General features: G+C 38.9%; 1 protein-coding gene across 1 annotated transcript in view; it reads left to right on the forward strand.

Moving 5' to 3' along the window:
• The window catches only part of nmbr (neuromedin B receptor), a 79572-nt gene extending 60739 nt beyond the window's left edge, over nucleotides 1-18833 (forward strand). The window contains exons 4-5 of the mRNA XM_067572442.1: nucleotides 9171-9409; nucleotides 13965-18833. Coding sequence (XP_067428543.1) covers nucleotides 9171-9409; nucleotides 13965-14130 — 405 coding nt within the window. The 3' untranslated portion in view covers nucleotides 14131-18833. The remainder of the gene's footprint in view (nucleotides 1-9170; nucleotides 9410-13964) is intronic.
• The last annotated feature ends 7028 nt before the right edge of the window (nucleotides 18834-25861 follow it).

Raw genomic sequence — 25861 nt, forward strand, 5'->3', positions numbered from 1 at the left:
TGTGTGTGTGTGTGTGTGTACAGTGAGACAATAACTGTCTTTCAGATTGATGTCTCACATTGTGAATGAAATCAGACAGTTCTTCATTTCCTCTCGAGTTTTTTTTTTTTTCACATTCAATTGTTCAAACTGTGTGTGTGTGTGTGTGTGTGTGTGTGTATGTGTGTTATGTCACAGCACGCGCTCTGCTGTCCCATTATTACACCAAGATTACCAAACAAACATTGACGCCTCATTTCAGCCAAAGTCTGTTGTTCAATGTAATTAAATCTACATTTAATGGATGATGATAATGTACCATATTGTACCATAAATCCTTCTTTTGATGTCAGATGACGTTAACGCTAACAAGTCCTGAACATGGGAATCGTTCCGATCCTTTCCATCCATCCGACACAGCGAGAATGCGTTAGCCTCGTTAGCAAGGCTACCAAAACGTAGCCTCTGTCTGTCACGTGACTTTTTACATGTCGCAGCTGCAACATGTTCGTTGACAAGCTGCCAGCTCCGCCCACCTCATTTGCATATTGAGATCCTGATAACAAACTAAAGGTATCAATGTTGGCAAGAAACTCTTGATTAATCTGTTGATTAATCGATAATGACAATAATAATTAGTTGCAAGTCCACTTTATTTAGATCAATACTGAGCATAATGAGACATTCATGTTCATTAGGGGAATATTGAGCTCATCTTTCAATCTGTAAAACATGCAACTTGTGATTTCTGCGACTTATAGAAATATCTGCATTCATGTAGAGCAACTGACCTGAAATGAATAAATTGAAAATACTTTACATAACTCATTATTTTAGAGCAAATCACAACACATCAGGAGAAAACAGATAGATTGATTTTTCCTTTTTACGCTGCAGTGATCAGAAAACCCTGCACTTAAACGCATCACCACAAACTTGATCAGGAGAAATTAGATTTTTTTTTGTGGAAGAAGTTTTTTTGGAGAAAACTTCTGTCTTCACAACTTCAAACAGTTTATAAATAAGAGAAGGAACACATCCAAGTCGCTGCTTTGAACCTCCACGTATAGATATTACCATGTCACATAAAGACAGCATACAAAGTGTTTGATTCGCAGCTTGGAGGGTTAAAAAAAACACAACACCTCTCCTTAATGTGATTGGAGATGTCTTCTTCTGCAGCGCTTTAGTATCCAGTGAAGTACTTTGATGTGTGCGTGGATAAATGTTCTAATTAGCCCTTCAAAGCAGCATCAGAACACTTCCAGATATATAAGAAGCATGCCGACATTTTGAGCCTTAGGTGTGTCAAATTAATAATATAATAATAATAATAATAAAAAGGTTTATTTAGTATCGCACCTTTCACAGAATTCACAAAGTGCTTCACAAGAATAAAAGTTAAAAATAAGACCATAAAACATACAAACAATAAAAACATAAGCCACAAGATAAACAAACAACACACAGCACAACAGGGAACTGCAAAGGAAACAAAAGAACAATCACTAGATAATTAAGACATGTAAGACTAAGGCCTGTTTGAAGAGATGGGTCCTCAGTTGCTTTTTAAAAGCTTCTACAGAGACCGCAGCGTTGAAGCCACAATTTCAAAGACACAATCGCCTTTTGTTTTCAGTCAAGAGCGAGGGGACAGCTGGTAGTCCTTGATCAGAAGACCTAAGTGACCTACAGGCATAAATGAAGAATGGAGAAGATCACAGATGTACTCAGGTGCCTGTCCATGCAGGGCTCTATACCGTAAAATGAATCCTAAACCTGTACTGATAGTGTTAAATCAACGAGAGAGAGAGTCGTGCAGTGATAAAGATTAACAGAGTGATATATTCTGCACATTTACACGTCTATACTTATATGCTGTGGCTTTACTGGAATATCTTAGATGAAGAGGGTGTAGAGTACATTTCAATCTACCAGAGATCTTCGTCAGGCATTGTCAAATCACCATCACAGAGCAAGACAAACAATATGTAGGCACAAACACATTCAGTACTCAGGTTTACTGGAATATCTTTGCATGATTTACAGTTAAAAACTCTTTATTTATCTTATACTGGCCCTTTATGCAGCCCCTCAGTTCAGCCTCTGTCTGAAACAGGCTGTTTTAGCTCCTGTCTCTTTAAGGCCCCTCCTCCCGATGAGCCGGCTCTGTTCTGATTGGTCGGCTTCAGGAAGCCTCCTCCAGCTCCAGAGGCTACATAAACAAACTATAGTAGCAGGATTTCACTTCTTTTTCTCCTTTGTTACTTGAAATGTCATCATCAGTAGGAGGTAGCAGGTTGTAGCTCTGGTTTCTTACTTGCTGGGAGCATTTTTACACTTATTCACCTCAAGTTTTAGAACTTTAACCATGTTTAACATCCAACTTCAGAACAGGATATAAATAACAGAAAACCACAAAAAGCTGATATGTCCCCTCCGAGTGTAATTTTTAAAGAGAAAGGGTTGCTCATTGCTGTGTTTCATACATTAAAATCTAAGATTCAGCCTCATGATGGTGCTGGAGCAACATTTAAGATGTTTATGAACAACATTAGGGTTCATTCTCTGTGAACTATGACTATAAACAGCTAATCCGATGGAAATGTAGCTATTGATTTTTCAAATATCCTGTCATGAAGGTTTTGGACAAGTGAAATTTTATATTTCATGTTGTCCTAACATGTGTTTCTGCAACTGTAGATGAGGCACATGGATGAAATGTTTGGAGGTTAACTACAATACCGGCTCAGCATGTGAGTCACATGTGTGTTATATAGCCGCACCAGCCAACAATAGCTGCCAGTTCTTTACATCTGTATCATCGCTGTCTCATCTGTAATCACAGTAAATAACAGCCTCTTGGACGGACGCTTCCTGTCGTCCTGTCATTGTTACCGAGCAGCGCGTGCAAACTGAAGTAGAATCTCATTTTCATCTTTTTGTTTAGACGTTATGGAGACCCAACGGTCATGTTGTCCATAGTAACACATTCTCACCCTCTCTCTGAAACTGAAACAATACCATGAAAACACATTTCCCAGAACTCACACTTCACCCTCCTTCCCACTTCTATCTCTAAATGCATCACAGCTACTTACATTGATGTGTTTTTAAGTATTTTTTCCAGCCTTCTCCCTGTTTTCGAGCAGGTTATGTTGTATTTTTCAGTTGACTTTATTTCTACTTTCCTTTCTATTACTGTTTGCAAGCTTTGGATACAAGGTAGTTATCTTTAATAAGGTAGTTATCTTTTCAGCCGCAACAGGGTTCCCCACACATCTTCCAGCAAAATGCAGCTGGATCAGGTGCTTCTCAGTTGGAGGACAGCAGATTTCCAGAGAACAAAAGGGACTGGAGCACACTGATTAATTCACAGCCTTTAATTGGGTAAACAGACTAACATTTCACTACTGTGTCTTCATCAGAGTCAAAGGGGTGTGGCACTTGGACACTGATTATGGCAACTTCCACCCTTGGATTCATCATCCAACAGATTTGAAAACCTGTTCAACCAATTATCTAATGACAACTGCACATCTTTATCTTTCAAGCCATCAGAAGTTGAAAGGAATGGATCAGTAATATTTCTTAATTGCATGATGGATGCAGAATAATGAAGAGTGGTGCCTTTTTAAGCCTCAAGCGCATGATGGGAGACTTCATCAGCCGCTGCATTTCATCTACAAACCTGGCAGGATAACAAGTGCACAAATGAAGAACTGTTGGCTGTGGATTTCGACATTTTTCAACATTTGGAGCGTAATAGAAAAGTGACAACTTGACGGCTCGCTGCACCGCAGTCACCTCAGGTGTCGATCGCTCTCAAATGTGCCTATAATGGGAGCTGGCAGCTGGAAACTCCCAGATGGCTTTGCAGGCTTCTTCCTTGGTGACAAAGGGAGGCTCTGCCGGGGAGCTCTGAACATTTATCATCACTGAGCTGAGAAGAAACTCTATTACAGAGACCTGGATATACTACTGAAGCAGCTGCAGGTGTGTGTGTGTCTGTACTTAATACACACATGTACAGACAGGTACACACATGAAGAGGGATACATGCAAGGAAATACAAGCAAAATAAGAACATTCATACCTCTGAAAATGCATAAATTTATGTAAACAAATTCACATAATCCACCCTTCCAGATGAGTTGTGGCCCAGAGCTTTTCTTGGGAAAATCACCAGACTCTGCCCAACCGCTGGCAGCAAATCAGAGCAAACTAAAATCAGTAGCAGCCTGGAGGACAGAGACGATCCCTGCTCTGTAATCAGTTGAGTTTGGTGTTGGTTACGTTTTATTTTTTTTAATTTCTTAATTTACTGTCTCTCAGTTTATCTTTAGGAGGCAAATCAAGGTGAGATGCCGCCAGGTGCTGTTAAACTTAATGATGATAAGCTGGAACTGTTGAAAAAAGAGAGAGAGAGAGATCCACACCCCAAATAGCTCCTGATTACAGGACTTTTATCTTCTACTGCGTGACATTTCCAGCACAAGGCTCAGACTGCTTCTGATACATAAAATACCCAAAGTTTACAAAACTGTGACATAACACACCAGGTATAGATTGCCGTCATTAAAGTTGTAGCAAACCTTACAATATTTTACATACATATTTTGTAAATACACAGAAATGTATAAATAGGCTACATATGTATACGAATATATACAAAAGGTACAAAAAAGAAATACAATACATCTACCCCCAATGGTTTGTACTCCACCAAGGCTAGATAGCTGTCATATATACTACCTATTAGAGGTGACTGTCTATTTATAAAATGTAACTTTGACATTGGGAAAAAAAAACTGTGAAACCATATGTAAAATAGAACACATACAGACAGGCAATATTATTGTTCAAGAGATGATACATAGGCTATGTAATCAAAAAAATGGTCTAATGCCAAAGTTCTCATTAAGGCCTTTTGGGGCCAAAGTGCCCAGTGTATGTATCCAGAACAGTTCATGTTTTAGGAGCATAGAGTTATTATCTCCCTATCCCCTGTAGGGGTGTTTTAAAGCTTCAGTCCCCACATATCTGAGAGTGGATGTGTTGTGTTTTGCCTTGGAAAAATGTACATCCACAGGACTAGATGTTACATTATTGCTGATAGTGCTGCGGTGTTCAGCAATTCAAATTTTTAGAGGTCTGGTGGTCTTATCAGTGTAGGCCAGTCCACATTGGCTTTTAAGCATGTATATGACATTGGCAGTAGAACATGAAATAATGCCTTTGATGTTGTATTTTCTTCCTGTGTGAGGGTGGTTGAACGAGTAAGTTTTTGGTGTGAAATGTCATTGTTGGCAGTGGCCATATGGGTAATTTCAAGAGGCGACTGAGCTAAGAAAATATGAGGATGATGGAGAGGGAAGATCTGCCTCACCAGCATGTTATGCAGATTAGGAGGTCTCTTATAGACCACTTGAGGGGGTTTGGAAAAGCATTGCTGAAGTACTGGATCTGTCTCAACGATATGCCAATGTTCTTTGATTGCACTCTCTATTTCCTTGGAAACAGGTGAAAACTGAATGGCACAAACAACTCTATAGAACTAGTAAGACATTAAGTTTGCTGTTAATGTGTTTTTTTAACTTTATTTCTAGAGCACCTTTTGTACACATTAGTGCAATTCAAAGTGTTTCACAGATGACTAATAATAAGACTAAAACACATGAAAAATATAAATTATGAAACTGTAATAATAAAACCAATAAAAACAGACTTGATTGGAAAAAAAACAAACTGTATGATGGTAAGAGGTTGTATCATGGAGCACAATACGCTAGCAAAGCTGTAAACAGAATAAAGTGTAAAATCTTGCACATTCTCAGTGGTGTAAACAAACTAACGTGACCAAACTCTTCATAATGAAGGAATATGTCACCCAGTGCAGCGGTGTGGCTTATTGACTTGTTTTTAATAGTTTTTGAACAACAATGGAGGTCTACAGCACAGAAAAATAAGACATATCAGGCTGTGGATACACACACAATACTTGTTAGCAGATCAGTTCATTGTTGGTTTGAGTCTAAAATGAGATATAGATGTGCATTTGTGTTCCTGTTCTTGTCATCTTCAGTTGGCATTAGGGATTTAATTACCTGAAACGTCCAATTAACAATTTGTCAGATAATCTTAGTAGGTGGTTCAGATTTTGTTGTCAAAATGTTTCATGAATTAACTTTCATGCTCAACCCTATATCAGTTTTTGATGAATTGCACTGATAAGAAGCAGTGTTTTATCTAACTTAGTTCAGATAATGTCTGACTGACAAAATTGTGTTTTCAGCACATGTTTGAGGTCAAATATGTGTAAAAGGGTTTTACATGACTCTTAGAGACTGTTCTCCCAAGAAAAACGACACAACAGGTCATTATGTCAGTTGCCCAAAAACTGCAGTAACCTTTGAGTGACAGATGCCATCTAGTGGCCGTAGTAATTCTGACCAGGAGCAGTGATGCAGTTCAGTTGACATATATATAAGTTGACAAATTTCCTCATTCGGAGGTGGTGGGTTGGGTGGATGGAGGCATTAACCTAACAGTGGACTTTGCCACAGGAGGCCGCTGTTTGTTTTCTGTTTCGGACCTGCGAACACAACACGTTTTTCCCGGGTTTCTCATGTATTTTCAACCCCTCTCCCGCTCTGCTCATGTTTTGTCGTTTCTCCCAGGAAACTTCCGTGATTTGCATAGCCCTCAATGAATAATCGCCATACACACGGATCCATGAGTTTTGGATGTTTCTCTGATGTTACCCAAGTTGCCAGATCGCCTATGAAACACAGTCTACACATGACATACAATTTCAACCCATCTGTCACCAAAACCCGATTCAACAGGTGTGTGCACAGCTGCTCTCTGCACAGGCAGGCAGTCTTTCCTCCTCCCTCTGCCGCTGATGTGATTCACTGCCTGCAGATACTGTCGGCAGAACCAGCAGCCAAGTTTACAATTATTCGCCAAATTTGAAGATGGCAAACTCAGATCAACAGTTAGGCCACATGCAGACAGCTTTTTTTTAATTAGCTTAACCAGCGTGCTGTGGTTGTGTAACACATACCAGTGGTGGATGGAACGCTGCTTTTCTACGTGTTTATGCTTGTCGAACAGTTGGGTTGATAAATTACTTATTGGATTTTTACTTCCTGTTGCACTTACAGTAATAAGCGTAGTTGTCGTCAACTCAAGTAAAACATCTTTCACTTCATCCCAAACCCCCCAAAAATCGTCTGTATTTTGAAACCTAAATGTTGTCAGGTATGTTGTTTCTAACCACAAGTCAGGACAGTTTTTTAAAAATCATAACTACAATCGTCCCCTGACCTCCTATAATCCGTTGTTATTATTTTTGCCATGACGACAAAGGTGGCCTAACTTTAAGGAAGTAGTAACTTTAACCCACACCACTGTTTCTCTAAGCTTAAAGTGATCATTTAACTCAAACCATGATCTTTCCCTAAACCTAACCAGACCTTAACCACAGCGTTGTAACCGTTTTTGAAAGCACAGACAAAAGATGTCCTGCTGATTACTGCTGATACAGGCTTTAGATAATAAAATGCTCCTGTGTGTCGTTCTTGAGTCACATGGTCAAACCACATACTTGGTAGTTTCTTTTTAGAGGACTTGTTCGACTCTTAAGGCAGCAAAAAACTGCGCAGCGTTGACTCGGTCTGAACAACACAGATCCCTGATGTCCTCGACACCAAAGACACACTACAACTACAGTATGTATCTGTTTCCAGTCCTCTACAGTGCAGTCGGGTTCACAGTGATTCATCTCACAGAAAAACTGCCTGCACCCGAGGGAAATAAATATCCTCCGTCAGGCGCTCTGTGTGGTCCAACGTGTCAGCAACATACTGTATGAGCTGATTTTCTGTTTCTCTGCGTTCGGGGTGAGGAAGTCTAATGAGGTCCTGAGAGTTTAATGTGTGCACATAAACTTTAATATATTTGGAAGCATGTAAAAAGAAAAGAGAAAAGTTGCTTTGCTTTTTGAGATCCTTCAGTTCAGACATCAGGAGCATCAGACGGTCTGATGTGTTTAATGTCAGAGATACACAGAGAAGCACTTTGACATACACTGTTGACATTTTTATGTTTGTGTTGACTTAAATCCCTCCGTGCAGAGATGGTTGGTCGGTGTAACATGCATTTGACTGACATAACTGACCTTTTTTTTTTTATAAGTCTCCGACCAGCCTCAAGCATCCGTCTGACAAGGTCGAACTCCTTGTAAGATTTACACGTAATGTCACATTTTGTGATGATTCCAAATCCGTTCTCTGTTCCGTGCACTTACTTTTCTGTCTCAGTCCATGTCATCATATGTAAGACATTTGGAGGGAGCTTTTAGCCGCATGTCCAAGTGGATTTCAAACCTTCACTCCTGTCAAGCATGATAAAAGTTTTCCACTAAAATACGACATTATGGGTGCTTGTTATTATTGTTTTTTTGCTTTCAAGCAGTCCTACAACATCCATGATGGATTTTGAAGCTGCTGTGATAAAAAAAAGCCATTTCTTGCTCAGCATTTTAGCATTTCATGGTTTTGGTTAACTAGACAGAATAGTATGTTGTGAAAGTCCTGCACTTTGTACATGAGCAACTTAACAACTCCATACAATTTACAATCATGGAGCACTTATTAGGAACACCTTTGCAATCTAATGCAATCCAATACAACAGCTCTGCCATAAATTGTAATTTTACAAAGCTTATACATTTTCAGTTTTTTTGACATTGACATAAAGGTGATAATTCTACTTTATGTTTATTATTGAGGTCATAATGGGTGGTGCTGGTGGTGCACTGGACTGCATTATAATGAAAAATGTTCCTCATATTTTACATCCCTCATGTATGTTAATAGGCTGGACAAAATATTAGAAAGGTGACACTTCCTTGACTGGAAAAAGCATTGCAAGTGAACATTAATCACATAGTAATTACTTTCCCACCAAGATCTATCCTCCAGAATAATTTAGTGGTATAACTTTATTTTCAGCTGACAGGGTTGTATATCTCCCTTAAATATACAGTAAAATCAAATGAAACCCATGAAGTCTTGTTACTGTTGTGCTCAAATGAGTGAGCTGTAGAATCTCATCCCTCCGTCCTCTTTGGGACCCGGCTGATTGTCTCTCTCATTGTGTCTTTTTTATCTCCGTTCCTCCAGATGGAGACGAGGAAGCGTCTGGCCAAGATCGTGCTGGTGTTCGTGGGTCTGTTCGCACTGTGCTGGTTCCCCAACCATGTGCTCTACATGTACCGCTCCTTCCACTACCACCAGATGGACCTGTCACTGGCCCACCTTGTCATCACGTTGCTGGCCAGAGTCCTCAGCTTCTCCTCTTCCTGCGTCAACCCCTTTGCTCTCTATCTGCTCAGCGAGAGTTTCCGCCGGCACTTCAACAGGTCTGATCTGTTTTATAGCATTTATGACTTCTTTAGGGAAATGATTTTTTACCAGTGATGGCAGGTTTCAGGCATTACTCATCCTCCATATTCTCCACAGGTACAGTGGTGAATAACTGCAGTATAATATTTTCAGTCCAAATAAGACTTTCTGGATCAGAAAGCATATTTCAGTCTAGCCTTTGAATGCACAGCTGTGCAAATAACAATAAAAATGTAAACAGAACAACAACAGTTCTTTGCCAGACGAAGTATTTCCTTCTATGTAGCCCTGTACATCTGTTAGGTTTTGTGCAAGGAGAACTAGCCTATCAATAGCCTCAGGCTGCATACTGAAGACAGGAAGTGAGTGGGAAGAGAAACAGTTCAGTAAAACACCTGTCTGCCAGCTGCAAGCTAGTTGGCTTGCATGACTCCATTCACAAGTAACGCTACTGTTTATTATAACCTATTGATAAAAAAACAAAACAAAACAACACTGTTGCTGAACCCGATAGCCTCGCTCTCTGCCTGGACTGGGACTGTGTCTCCCTCCTACTGCAGGAGAACTTGTGAGCGAGTGGGTGTGGGGTTGCGTGGAGAGTGTGAGAGGAGAGAGATGCAAACACTGGCGCGGCTTCGATGAAGAAACGGTTCATGTATTTTAACGCTACATCAAACTATATCGATACAAATGGTATTATCTCATCCTATCTCTCAGTCTCGTTGGGGGGCGGGCGGAGCCGAATACAGTATTTGGAAAAGCACAAATAGTGGGTGTTATTTATTTCATAAAAATATCTTAAAAAATTTTTTTGGGAAGACAAACAACAGCATGCAGGTCAGGACTCGGTTACATCGCTGTATCCGTCTCTCCTCTGCTCCGCTCTGCTGTCTGTCAAGGATGTATAACTAGCTGCGGGTCTGAACAGAGCTGAGCTTTGGTTGAGTGATTAGTGCAGTCGTCTGAGGTCTGGCAGACCGGGGCTCCAGACCCAGTAGGGGAACCCTCATTTGAAAAAAACAGTTTATTGAGGAACTCTTATTTTAATATAGTTCCTGAAATTATAGGTGCAATTAAAACAAAATCAGGATTATTACGCCTATTTCCACTTTTATTTGAATAAAATATAAATACTTTTACTGCCTCAACAAATCAACAAATTAATCGATCAACTAACTGATTAATCAACTAATCGTTGCAGCTCTAATATAATAACATGATATATGATAATATACTGTATATTTGCCATATATTGCTATATATTTGTGGCAAAATATGGCTCCACATTTCAGCATGACAGTTCAGTTTTTATTATTGCTGCATGGAAAACATGCATTGGGTTAACAATAATTTATTTATTGGTTCTGTCTATAAAATGCAAATAAATAGGAGCTATTGACAGCAGGAGGATTCAGGCTGCTGCTCAGTATTGGCAGGGTGTTGCTGATGTTCTGTACTCTGTGTACAGAGCACGGTAAATTGCAATTGTAGACTAATCAAAACTTTCCAGAAGGCTGAGCATTTGTAAAACTGCGAGCACTCAGGAATAGATTCGGGGAAACGAATAGATGGCAAGTGCCTCATTTTTCAAAATGAATGGACTCTGTAACCTCGGTGCAAAATGAAGTTATCATGGCATCGTCATTTTCTAAATCTGCTTTTGAGTGTTCCCACTTCCACTAAACATCCCGCAACTTATTATTCTACCTCGGCAGGATGGAAACGCTCTTCAGAACTCTCCTACCTCCAACTCTGGCACAATCCTCTCAAAAATGTGACTGCCACAGTAGTGAGAAACAGTAACCCGGGGAAGGCTTTGTGTTCTCATTTGGCTCCGATTTGCAGGCAAATCCTGACAGCAGCAGAGACTATGCATGAAAAGTAAAATGTGCCTTTGGGAAGCAATTATAATGGTCTGTAGCATGAAGCGCACACTATAATTCACCTGTCTTTGGATTTATTTCTCATTATTCAAAAGGAGGGTTTAATCTGAATGATGTTATTGGTCGAAGTGTGATAATTTCCATAAAATATAGAAATGTTAAAGCTTTACTTTTTGCATCCAAGGAGTTGGTTAATCTTTATTTTCCTGTTTCTTAGGATTACAAATCATACACAACCACATAAACACCCAATGCAGATTTCTGTTAAGTCTGGTTTTGTTTTAAAAATGAACATCTTTACCAACTTTCTGTGGATCCCTGTGCAGTGTTGTACCGTGACCAGTCAGGTGTTTTATGAATGCAACAAGAATGACAGTAAAAAGTGTTATTTGTCCATACTGTAATTAGAAAATATCACCTGCATCTCTTTTTGTAAACATTTAAAACTAATTTTCAACAAAAAAGCACCAAACAATGTTTCAATATTGATATAAACCAATCTTTATCTAGCAAGAATTCAGTCCAGTTTATAATGCGAAGAATTGATGTTCTATAAAGACGAGCAGACTGGAAAGCAGTCACGTTTTCATCCAAATGTAGCACAAATTTTAACTGAATTTCCACCACATCTTCAAAATAACATGCAAATTAAAGCATGTTTCCATCTACTTCTGTTGTGTGAATATCAGGAGATAAACAGCTGGTAGCGCTGATTCTTCCGTTGGTGACATTAAACCACTGCAGAAGAAGAGGACGTAATGCGATAACGTCATTAAAAGAACGTCAGTCAAAGCTCAAACGATGTATTAATTTGAGGAAGGTTACAGTCTCCTCATCGCTCCACACAGATCTGATGTTCTGTCTCTTCAGTGACGTTTGAGTCACATGTTTCATGAACGTCATCATTTATTCTCCAAGTCTGTTCACATTTGCTTTTTATCCATACAATAACTTCTACACCTCAGACAACAAACACTTTTTTTGTGGTATATTCATTGTGTTTTGGACCACTAGTAGAGCTATGGAGTAATGTTTTTATGAGCATGTGCCTGTTTTGTGTTTATCTTGTGCACATGGGATTAAAAGACAAAGAAAACCGCAAGCTGATAGAAACATACTGCAGATGTAAACAATGCAGCTTTTGAAATATTAAACAAATCAGCTTTGTAAATGTTTTATGGGGAAGGAAATGAATTCAGCATGTTTGTTTTTGTCGCAAGGACACACAGGATTCATTCTGGTTTGAAACACTGACTGTAAACATGACTTTGTTTACAAGAAACCACAGGATATTTTTAATGTAGTAGTACAGCTCAGTCGAGGGTGGGGGACCGTCACCAGTTTGTCAGGTCATATCGAGGGTCACCATGGTTACCTCCGGCTGTGAGGCTCATATGTTCGTGGCTCAGCTGCTCGGTTTATGCAGCTCAGGGCTCTTCTCCGCTGAGTTTCAAACAGCCTGGGGCCACACGCTGTATATAAAGACGGACGTATCGAGGTGTGATGTTTGCATTGGTTACATTAAACTTTAACTGAAATATTGTGACAATAGTCTGACTCAGTGTGAGTCCCGGAGCCGAGGAGAGCAGCAGGTGAGCCAACTGTCAGTCACAGCTGTCAATCAACAAGCACACGACAGACATCAAAGCTAATATAAATCATCAACTCTTATTAACAAGCAATCATTTCCAAATTGACCACCAGCACACTTATTAGAGGGCCTGAATTTAGAGATTGAGACCATAATGACTTCTTAAAAAAATCAGTATTTCTAGAGAGAAGTTGAGGCTTTTTGAATTGGAGTCAGCTGGAGCATCTAGCAGCCGTCTGTGGCACTTTAAGGTGCTTCAGCCTGAAGACATGGTAGTCGCTGCTTGACACAGTAACACAGACTGCACAGTATATCAAATAACATATTTCTGCTCTGTATGAGTTTATTAAATAATTTACGTTCTTTCCATTTGCCAACTCTAATGCAACATTATGTTGCATTGTAGTTCACTGTATTCTAGACTAAATGATGATGACTGATGATGTATATTTTCAAGTCATTTTTATTTGTATAACCTAATATCACAAATCTGCTTCAGGGGGCTTTACAAACTGTACAGCAACACAACATCCACTGTGTTAGATCCCTGATTAGAATAAGGAAAAACTCCTTTAACAGGGAAAAAATGGAAGAAACTTCAGGAAGAGAAGCAGAGAAGGGATCCCTTCTCCAGGACAGGCAGACAGAAAAAAGATGTTGTGTGCACAGAACAGACCAAGAAAGCTAAATTACAATCAATTCAATGTTACTGTAGTCAACAAAACCTTGTCAAAACCAAAATATTGGATCAAATGGTACAAAACAAGATGTCAGTTTATGAAAATGGAAACCAATAACATCAGTTGTCCATGTAACACTTAGCAGTTACAATTTCCATATGTAAAAAAAAAATCAATAATAGACAACTGGAAAATTGAATTCATTTTTTTATTGTATACTTGTGTTTATCAAATTCAGTTCTTCAATTTTCCATTATGACCATCAGTTTATTAAATGGAAACTTAAAAATTATGTTGGATCTAATTTGCCTGCAAAAAGTCAGTTAATACGACGTTGTGATACAGTTAAATGATTTGTACATTTATTATTCTATTACAGCCTTTGTGCACTCATTACCTCTTCCTTCTTTTCCCTCAGTCAGCTGCGATGCGGTCGAGGTCCGCGGCCCGAGCGCCAGGCCAGCTACGTGCAGAGCACCTCCCACATTCGCCTCACCTCCATCAAAAAGACCACGCCCACCGCCGCTGTCGTCGCCGCCCCTGCCGCCAACGGCAACTCCAGCAGACAAGAGGTGGCTCTGTGAGGGGGGGGAGGCTAATTTTCAGTCCTGCCAACTGCAGCTACAAGACCAGGAGAGGTTCTGTCATGACTGTGTGGAGGCCTTACACCAGTTGAATGATTGTACCAGTTGCTCCTGTCACACTGGACTTCATCGTCTTCATCCTCAACTTGGCCACCAAACATAAAGTGCCTCTTGGATATACGAGGTCAGATGTCAAAGGGAAAAGCAAAAAAAATGATAAAACTGCTTTACTTTTCTACAACTCTCCAAATTCATTGAAAGACTGTATCATAATTAAGATGTTGGAGGAAATGGCGAGGAAAGATTTAACAAACCACCCGCCTGAGAGGACGGCATGGTGACCACACTAGCATGTCTACTGTAAAAGCTTGTTTCTCTGTGCTCGTCTTGGATTGATCTGAAATCCCATTCTCATCTATTTTGTGACACCGTATCGATCCACAGAGAGAGGGCAAAGTCTTTTGTCTGCTACCTCTTGGTGAGGAGGATCAGACACGGAGCGACATCTGAGTGAATCCACGTCTCGCCCGAGCACATTTCTGTGAATGATTGGGTCCACTGAAGGACTGAACGTCGGTGTCACTCTCTCTCTGAACTCCTGCTACTAATATTTTGGAGATGGATGGAACACTGTTGTGGCAGTTAAACACAAACTGAAGCCTTGAAACCAAAATATCTCATTTGTGGAGGAACTCTGTTTGGTTTTGTTACTCTCTGTGTCCATCAGGAATCACTCTGTGGGATGAGCTACTGTAACTGCAGCTCCTGTTGTTCATAAAGTCATCTTAGAAGGACAGGAGCACATACAAGAAATATTTGAACCTGTGCCATTACCCAGTAAGCAGTGATTTGGTGATTTGCAGGTCAAAAGAGGTCTCCATCACAGCCAGGCTTTGATTGAAAAGTGAAAGTATTTCTGAACTGTTGGGTTACGTTTTATGGGACCCTCTTACCACCCATTACTGCATTACATGTTTTGAGCAATGGTCTGCTGGAAATATGAGAATAATAACACATAAGTGTGAAAGGACAACAAACACACCTCTAATATAATCACAGCAATGCCTTGTAATAGGCTTAAGCTGAAATTATGCTTCTGCAAAGATACATGTTATGGGTAACCACAGGCTGTAGAGGAGCTGACGTGCACACCTTTCAAATCTCAACGATGCGACATGCTGACCTCCATGTCAAGCAAGTTGATTGGTTGATTCAGTTCCAATCAGGAGATGGGTCTGAAGCAGAGTCAAAAACAAACATAAATGTATTATAAACAGATATAAAAGAAAACCCCGCGAATGTCTCCGAGCGATCTACACGCATGTGCAGCCCGGAGAGTCACGTCATGGGAAGATTACCGAGTTTACAACATGCATGCAAGTTGGTCGTGTGGGGGTTACAAAAAATTACACATCCATTAAATTTGGGTTTAATTTTGTTGAACTGTAAACTTTGGTTGATGTGTCTGTGTGTGTTTAGTTTTCAGGCACTTTCTTCTGCTTTATTAAGTGCTGAGTCGGATATATTGGAGCTTTAAATAAAATCCCAGTTTCCCAGTTGTAATTGCAACTCAGAGGTTGACATGAACGCTATTTAAAAGTCAGAAATTTGTAATTACAGTAACTCTGATATGACATGAACGCATAATTAGACCGATGATTCTCTCCAAGTATAGAGAGAATGCTGCCCATCAGCGAGATGGATCTCCTGCATCCCTGGGAGGTCCCAAGGTCAAATGGATGTAACTGGAGGGATGGATGCACACTTTTAGACAGTCTTCACACTAAATTGTTCACATGAAAAGTGGTTGTGTGAAGAATGAAAAAAAGAGAGCCTGAGAGAGAAGTTTAAAACTATCCAACCCAACAGGCACTTTGTTTGAAGCGTAGTCAAGCCTTGAAGGTGAACTCAAGCAATTTTCCACCTCAGCGTGTTTCCAGGTGTTCTCTGTATGAAAAGTAGTATAAAGCCTTTTGTGTCTCCAGAGGGAGCTGATGATGTCACTTGAGTCAGTGTCGGTCGGGGCTGAAGACTACAGGTATTACAAGTTAAAAAATCTGGGAGTGTGAAGTTAGAAAGAAGTGAGGTTACCAGACCTCTGTAGCCTGCTCCTCATCTCTGCTGGATGCTAGCAGCTGGAGGCTTCATTAGCAGCTACTAGCATCACACACGACCATCTCTGACAGTACTGTTGGCAGGCAAGTTGCATTGTGGGTAATGCAGGCAGCAAGTGGGGAATAAAAAGACAATATCTCTGGGTCCGTTGCATTGATTTAGATTCTTTAAAAAAAAAAAAATGTTATCAAGGTGCAAAGCTAAACTGGTGGTGTGTTCTTCTAACTACAATCAGGTAACCCTCATTTTGGACATATTCTTTAAATCATGTCACCTTTATTGGGTTTCAACCAGAGTGAAATCACCTCGTGTATCTTTTTGTCCCAAGATGCCAATCAGAGAAAGACTGTTAAACTCTTGAGACCTGCTGTAAACATGCAGCAGCATAAAGAGAGGTTCCTGGTGGATGCATAGACTAACAGAGCCGAGCATACGATTAGTGTCAGTGCTTTGTGTTGCTGCTTTGGCATCACCTGATAGGTGATGAAGTATGTGTGCACAGTTCGATATCTTTAAAACAAGCGCTTTCAGAAAATAATGATGCTGTGACATACTTTTGATTGCATTTTGATGTTGGTTTTTGTTTTTTTGTCCTCTTTAAAATGTTTGATGTGTTTTTTGGTGCCCGGCATGCTTCACCTTTCTGTGTTAGAAAAGTATGCTTGAATCCCAAACACTCATATACCAAATGTTCCTATTCGAGCACACATACACACCAACTCCCAGACTGTGGCAATTTTCCCATACTTTGATAGAAATCAATGTTTTTTTTTAGTTTTTTTTAAAGAGGCAACATTAAAGGTTGAGACAGGACATGTTTTAGGACAGCCTAACCACTGGCTGTCACCTCAAGCTCCTAGATCTTCAAAGAGACAATCAGATGTAAGTGGAGCTGAAATTACAGCGAGTAGGTGGGTGTCGGAGCGTCTGAATGCACCTGTTGGTGGTTGTCATTATGCCCATAGAGATAGAGAGAGCGGTGGAGCGGTGGGTGGGCGAGTCAGCTGTTGGTCCCTATAAACTTCTGACATGTCATTAACTGGAGGGAAGTTGAATAACAAGGATGATTTTTCTTCTCCTGCCGTTTTGCAGACATTACCGAGACAGACTCATTAAAAGTGAGGCCACTCGTCCACTTTGAAATGATTCACAGCAGGGCTTGAACCTGTGACAGACCTCCAGGTCACTCCGGTCTTCTGATGTAATCTACTGAGAGCTGCTGAAGAGAATCAATTCTTGATTTAATCCACCAGGAGCTGCCCAGTATTATCAGTATTAAGGGTTAAGGTCTTGTCTTGAGGAAGCAAAGGAATGCTTGGAAGCACTTTCAAATAAGGAAACCTTTATTAAGGTTGTAACTAAGGACTTTTTAATAGTTAATAAACCATTTATTTATGGATTGTGGATCAGTTAGAAGCCATTTCTTACTGTACGACAACCTTTGGATTGCCAGATTGTGAAGCAGTATATAAACTTATATTTTATGGATTATGACACACTATGCAGGAATATTTGTTTTTCATGTCAAATCTCTTAAATCAGGATAGAGCCCTTGAGATTTATCACCTTGATCTCAAGGAGACTTAAAGGATATGGCTACTGTAGACCACCATTGTTGTCCAAAAACTACTGAAAACACTACTGAAGTTCTACTACTGAGAAATTTATAATGTGGTACAAAGTCACGAGGTTGTAACATGTAACACAACAAGCTAGCGAAGCTGTAAACAGGACTGCGTCTGCCTTACACAGAACTACTCTCCGGAGAATGAAAACATGATCACTGCTATTAGTCTTTGGAGTCGTTTCTAAACAAACTAACGTGACCAAACTCTTCATGATGAAGGAACATGTCACCCAGTGCAGCGGTGTGGCTCCTTTACATGTTTTTAACATTCAATAATCAATGACAATATAGTAAAACACAGCTGTAATAACTAAAACTTGACTTAAAATGACATCATATATGCTTATAACTACATTATAGTGTTAGAAATCATTTATTAAATGTTCATATAGAATTTGCTAAATAATGAGACTTAAAGTAAAGCGTTGCAAAAATCTATCTGGCTTGTAAACTGTTATAAAGTGGGACATAAAAGGGTCAAGAGGCTCTACTGTATCAACAGAAAAAGTTAAATCAACCGTAAAAAGTATTTAATTGTAAATGGAAAATACTTGGATTGGATGGATTGAGGTTCAGATGCTCTACAGCACTTTCCCAGTCAGTAAGAGGTCAAACGGTCAATTAGAGGTCTTACTGATCATCTAAAGAACCAAAAGATCTAGAAAGTATAAACACTAGTTAATGGCTCATCACTAATTTATAAAGAATTTGTGAATCATTTATTAACAAGTAATAAAGCTTTTATAAATGGTGCTTTATTCGAAAGTTATACTAACTGCTCAAACTTACTAATCTGATGCTGGCTAAAGTGCACATTAATATATAAATCACCATCTTTAAATGTTTAAAATTGGGTTGTAATTGGGCTTATTTGATTCACTAACAGCAGGATATCTCAACAACTACATAACAGATGTAAACTAAATTTGATTTATCATTACTTCATGAAAAGAACGGAAAGGTTTTCCGTAAAGCATCTCAAGTTTTGGTTTATAATTCCTGAATTGGTGAAGACAGATGCAATTTTTTCCTGCAACAAGACAAATTTATCACTATAGGTCACACCCATTTTTTATGATATGTGATTTAAAACATTTTTCACCTCTCCTGCTCAACTAATTTTTAAACACATGTCGTAAATAACATGGTCGCATGATCCCCCCAAAAAAAGGTTTATGAATTGTTTTACGATATGCCAAACTGTTCCTGCAGCAGACATTTAAATTATCACAGCAGCAAAAGTTAAACTGTAACTACAGTCATTAATTACTGTTGTTTTACGAGTTAAAAAGTGACAGGTCGCCTGTAAACTTATATTTTTATATGAATTCTTTATGTTCAAAGCCATCTAAGAAGCAGCGGTTACTTTGTGACCTGAGTTCCACCAAACTAAAACTGAGATATATTTGGATTGAAGGCTGCTGTGCATGCATGTTATTATTATATATTATAAATGGGACAGGCAGTAACCACTATTTATTTCATTTGATCATCTGAGCATAAAATTAGCTGAGCACTTATTATGCTAAAAATTATAATTCACTATTTAACGGCTGCCTTCCTTCCCTGCATCCAAACACACTAATCTATCTCTTACTGTTGCCGTGACAAAAATAATGAGAAAACATCACGCCGGAGCTTAAATCTCATGCTTTCCTTCTGTTTCACCTTTCTGACTTTTTTCACTTTCTGCAGTGTTTCTTTCTTTCTTCACTCAAACTACTTTTGTCACTGTCAGTCTGCCTGAGCAACACTTTGATCCAGACTGAAATATCTCAGCAGCTATTAGATGGGTGAAATTGCAAGTCGTTTGTGTTCTCGCCTCGCTGCCTCTCTGTTCTGCCTCTCTCCTTCAGGTTTTATTTTTTTTATAATCACTCTCTCTTCTCCATCTCTTGTCCACTTACCTCAATCCCTCTCCTCTTTCTCTCCTTATCTCCGCACCTCCTGTAGCATCTCTGTCTGGCTTCTCCTCCCCTGAGAATGTTTTGCATACAGACATGAGATTTTCTCATTTAACTCTTGGCAAAACATCAAACTTTTTCTTTAAATGTATACCATGAAATTTGGCTCACTGGTTTCCTTAATTAATGACGAATATCTGCTGTTGATAGAGACATTCTGTCTGGTACACCTGCTAACGTTTTAATTTAAAGTATATAAAAGTAACATTAGGCTATTATTACTATTGGAACTGAATTTAAGAACTGCAGTGTTGGTAGATTTTAACTCTTATCCTTGAAACATTAGAGAACAAATTGTAATACTGTTAAAAAACTTACAATCAGAACTCTGGATTGAGTTACTGTGGAAAGTATATTACCACTATGCTCCATTTACAACACTGCAGGTGATACTGACATGATTTTAATAACTGAGAATACGGGCAGCTTCTCGGTGTGAATGAACTGTTCAAATGTGAATATGGGAAAAAAGGAAGTGCATGCTAGCAACATTTCATAATAAAGTGTAAAATATAAAAAAATAAAGTGTTTAAGTAGTCTAGTTATGCTCGATCACGGCTATTTCTGTCAAGTGGAAAAACGACTGGTTATGAATTGGGGATTTAGAAAAATAGCCACAAAAAGACGACAAGTGTGGATTACATGGATGCTGCTGCACGAGCTGCTGTCAAATTACAGAAATAACAGGTTATAAATCCACATATTTCTTTTATCGCCGTAAAAAAACGCTATCACATCTTCTTTAGTGACCGAAAATGACGCCTGCAGGAAGAAAATGTAACTGTCTAGTGACTGACTAGAGCAAAAATAATAATCATCATCAACAAGCCCTCCCAAACTGAAACTGGTTAACATGAACATGTCTGGCTGAATAATGAAGTGAAGTTTAGTTTCCACCTGCAGAGTGGATGAATTAAAGGGGAGGAAATAATTAATGAAGATTACAAGTTTAACAATTATACAGGAAGAAATCTTCTAAATTATACACCACAGTTTAATTCACTGAGCAACTCTCAATGTTTCTTCAGTCTTTCTTACTCTGACATGTTAAAAGGAAATAATAAATAAATCCCATAAAAATATCCAAACCAACACTGAATGTTATGAATGAATCTTATTCATCTGTGCTGTAGAGCTCCATAGTTGTCCAAAAACTATTAAAATCACATCAATAAACATAAGACTGTAGGTTATTTTGATTCAGTCTTGCACACACCTTTCCTGCTGCCAGAAGGACTCACTAGAGCACCAAATGTGGATTAATCCACCACTGAAAGTAGTCCCCAACAAATGCACTTTTTCCTCCTAGTTGTTTGTTCAAAACTCAACCCAGTCGTCAGAAGAAAACGTTGGCATTGAATGTTTCTGCAAACCACAGAAACGTTGAATACATACGTTTCAACACATGAAATAGCATATCAATATTTCTACAAACATAGCATATTAACATTTCTACCCGTTGAATAATAATGTTTTATGGTGTGACAACGCTGTGGTTAAGGTCTGGTTAGGTTTAGGTACAAAGACCACTTGGTTAGGGTTTGGGAAAGATCATGGTTTGGGTTAAAATTAAAATAAAAAATAAAATAAAAACGGCCGATGTCTCACTAAAAACACCCGGATTTCTCGCCAGAAAAACGGCTGCAAATGTCCTGACGTCTCGCCAAAAACACCCGCTTTTGTCGGTTGAAACGGGAAGCGGACATTGGTTTCAAGGTGGTCTCGAACCGAGCTCTGTTGATTTCCAACTTACTGCCAAGAAACTTCCTAACCATCCACCAACTCCTCCTCCTCCTCCTAATAGGAAAGTCAGCTCATATAGATCACATGTGAACTACGTCACTTTAAAAATGTTGACATGATATGTATTTTGGAAAAGCTGATATGATACGTTTATTGAAATGTTGAAATGTTAAAATCCTATGTTTTGTAGAAATGTTAATATGATGATGAAAGATATTCAACGTTTTTGTGGTTTGCAGAAACGTAAACTGCCAACGTTTTATTCTGGCGACCAGGCTGTAAAAACTAGTGACTGTTTTAGGAAATTACTGAGCCTTTTTAAAACATGAAAGAAGATATTTATGAGTTAGGATTTACTTCCTCAGGAACCAGTGGGCTTAGAGCTGAGAGTCGGGTAGGGAAGTCAGTAAAGCTGTAACAATCAGTCAAATAATTGATCAGTTGATTGAGAGAAAATGAATCAGGAACTATTTTAACAACTGATTAATTCAGCCTTTCAGTCATCATTAATTAAGTCATTTTTCAAGAAAAAATGAACATTTGCTGCTTCCTTCTTTTCAGATGTAAGGGTTTACTGCTTGTTTTTATCATATATGCGAGTAAATCAAATATATATTTTTTGTTTTTTGACTGTTGGTCTGATTAAACATAGTGTCTGGTGCGAAAAAACAACAAGGCCAAAAATAGTCCCATTTCATAAAAAGATCATCCGCACTCTTACAAAAAAAGTAGAATTTTATAGAATGTAGTATTTCATGTTCAAAGAGTGACAGTAAACAAAAAATCTGACAGCATTTGACAGAACGACAGCAGCATGTTTTATGAAATGATCTGATCATCTTGGACTCTGGGAAGTTGTGATGTTTCATAGACTATACAATTAATCAATTAGTCGAGGAAATAATTGGCAATGAAAATTACCAGTAGCTGCAGCCCTTGAAGTCATAAAGTACTGAGACGGGCTAACGTGGTTAGTTTTGATCGTTCAATGGGATTTGTCCACAATAAGAAAAATATAAAATAACACCAGCCTTATCCTTTATCCCACATCTGAATGTACATAAGCTCTGATGAGATGCATTCTGGGAAATGTAGGAAATAAACTATGCAGAGGCAGACATTATTACAGTCAGTACAGCAAATAACTTGCAGCTCAAACTGATCGTCGCTTATAAGAGCCTAACGTTATCTGACGGTTATTTCCACCTTTTAAAACAAGGAGGGATGGATATGAGTATACTGTATCACTTGGGATTTTTAAAATGGTCTCGTCAGTCATCGGTTTAATTAGACCCATCACGGCTAAATGAGAGGCTCTTTGTGGAGAAACAGGAACCAATAATCCCTGGACAAATAAGATAAAGAAAATGAGTGTAAGCCGTGTTAACTACTCATCCAATCTGTGGCAAACATGGGAAACAGGGCTGCTGATGCGACCAAGAGGACCAACATAGAATTAACACAGGGATCAAAAGGATCTGTTCTCCTCGAGAAACATACTTCAAAAGGTAAAAGATGACCGGTGAGATTTTGACTGTTAGACTTGTATCTTTTATGACTGCAGACGGCTGTCCAGGACAAAGTAAACTGCAGGTTTAACTGAATTACTGAACATTTGAGGGAAGATCTCTGAGGTAATGTCCCTGAAAAAACTTGAATGATGAAACTTGAATGAACTTGAATGAAACTACCTGAGAAAACTTTCTTGTGAAACTTTCTGATACTGCACGAACATGACATTTATTCACGCATTTAACAAAAGAAGAGAAAAAAAAAGTTTAAATTTAAAAACATAGTGAAAAAATAATTCTGTTAAACAAATTTGGCTACATAAAGTGAAGCAAAAGTAAATGTTAAAACATGGAAATGAAGAAAACTAATGTTTCGGTTGGAGGAATGTGATGAAACGAATGAATTGTTATGAATTATATCTTGCGTGTAAAGTTACATCATGGTGTTATTATATGTGGGTTTTGGTTTTAAATGCTGTCTGAATTAAGTTTTCCCTGTTTCTGCTTTGCTTAACTGTATTAATTGTGTATTCTTGATGCTTTGACATGCAAACAATTGTTATGTTTCTGAATGTGTTGCCACCACATTGATGCATATTGTAACGTGCTCTTAATAAAGTAAAATGACAGGTTTCCAGCTCTGTGTTTGTATGGGAAAGTGAAGCTTTAAAGCCCCTGTATGTGTAGGATTTTATGTTATTATAGGATCCCTTTCTCTTTAATATATAGACCCACATCTTGTACAATTCACATAAAGGGCTAACAGCTTATTTTAATCCTCATTTGTCTAAAAATGATTGGTATTTGAATACATCTCCTGTGTTGCACTTGGAGACCAAAGACGTACTTTATTGGTTATCCACACACGCGAACAGCAGCCTGTTTCATTTATGGTTGGCATGAACCGTACAAGTTTGACATTTGATAAAACACAACTTTACAACAAATGAGCTCAACAGAAACTAAAGCTATTAAAGTCTTTAAACTAGATTTTAACTCCTCCTCAAGATCAGGACCACAGGATGGAAGATGGAGGATCAGTCAGAGTTCACATTGGACTTCATTAATCAGGTTATGTAGACCCAAATGATGTGGAATAAACCTGAACTTTTGGGGGCCCTGGGCAGTTGGGTGACAGATCTTATGAAGTGTTCGTCCATTCAATGTAAAGTCATATTTCTATTACAGCACCAGAAATTATTGATCTGTTCAGTTTTCAAACAGACTACATTCATTTAAAGCTAGGAAACAAGTGTTGTGCTTATTTATTGATTCTCTGCAGCTCTCCGTGGCCACAAACCACAAAGCTCATAGTGACAGCGGGGGTCCCTTATCGATTACTATTAATGTAGGTCGTGAGTTCACAGCTTACAGACAGCAGGGGGTTTGTTGAAAGACTATGAGCATTAGAAAACGCTGGAGGTCATATTTTAATATGGGTTGATTCATAATGGAAGCGTATCAGTTCTGTGAGACGAACATCATAAACGCTCTAGAAGCACTTCAGAAAATAAAGGCAGCATGAATTGCCCTCAAGGCAATCAAAGTGAATATTAAATAAAATTAAGACGAGAAGAAAAATCTATATCTAATTTGTCAGGATCGTTGAGCATTAAATATTAAATCCAAGGCATGCTTTGAGACACTCCTCAGGTTTCTCGTTGCCTGTACGTGTGTGTGAGAGTCAGTAAGAAAGAGAGTATGTATTTTTCAGATGAAACACTAGATGAGTTTGTTCATTCAAATGTTTGAAACTGACAAGGCTGTGAATTAAAGTGGGAAAGGTGATAAGAATATGAAGTGAAAAATAAATCCTTCTTAGAATATTATATTTAGGAGTGTCATCTGTCTAATTGCACGTTGGACTGGATTCAATCATATGCTGTGTCTCAAATCGCATACTTCTGTACTTAACATTTTGAGTGCTCAAGTGCGTTCACACTGAGAAGTATGGAAAAATGCAGTGCATTGTGAGTACCCGGATGGTGCACTCAAAACGGTCAAAAAGTTGAGTGTGGAACTATGAAGACTTCTCGCCCTCAATGGTCGTCATCTTGGCTCCATAGCGGAAGTGGAAGGACCACTTTTCAAACTGGAAATGGCAGCCAAGTACGTTGTAACTATGGTAAACATCGCCACATTGTACAAATGTAAGTTATCGCCACATTGTACAAATGTAAGTTATACATGTGTTTTTTAGCACTAATCACCACGGATATAAGCCATCAGTATGTTTTTTGGGTTAATTTAGCAGTCTGTAATGATTTGGTAGCGCTAATGATAACGCAAACGATAATCCTAGCCAATGCTAATTTGCAATCGTCATTTCCGGTAAGTGCACAACGGCTGTTTGATTTGAGACAACACTACCCTGTCAAAATTCATGCACTACGCCAGTAAGTACATATTGAACACAGTGTACTACACGAAAGTGTACTAACAGAAGTATGTGATTTGAGACACAGTCATAAACTGTATATAAAGATGGACGTAGCAAGGTGTGATGTCACCCATTGGTTTGCAGATTATGGTCGGCGCCATCTTTCCGTTTGAAGCCAGGACCATAGAAGTGCGGGGTGTTGCCTTTCACGCTCTGGAAACACGCCCCGCTAGCGCTGACCAAAGCTAACGTTAGCTTACTGGAAACACTGAACACTGCTTCGGCTAACGTTAGCTTCTTCAGCTAAATTGTGCCAACAGGGCAGATATCTTAATCAAATAAATTAGTGAAATATTGCGACAATAGTCCAACTCAGTACGAGTCCAGGAGC

The sequence above is a fragment of the Thunnus thynnus genome, chromosome 18 (assembly GCF_963924715.1).
Source record: "Thunnus thynnus chromosome 18, fThuThy2.1, whole genome shotgun sequence".
NCBI lineage: Eukaryota > Metazoa > Chordata > Actinopteri > Scombriformes > Scombridae > Thunnus > Thunnus thynnus.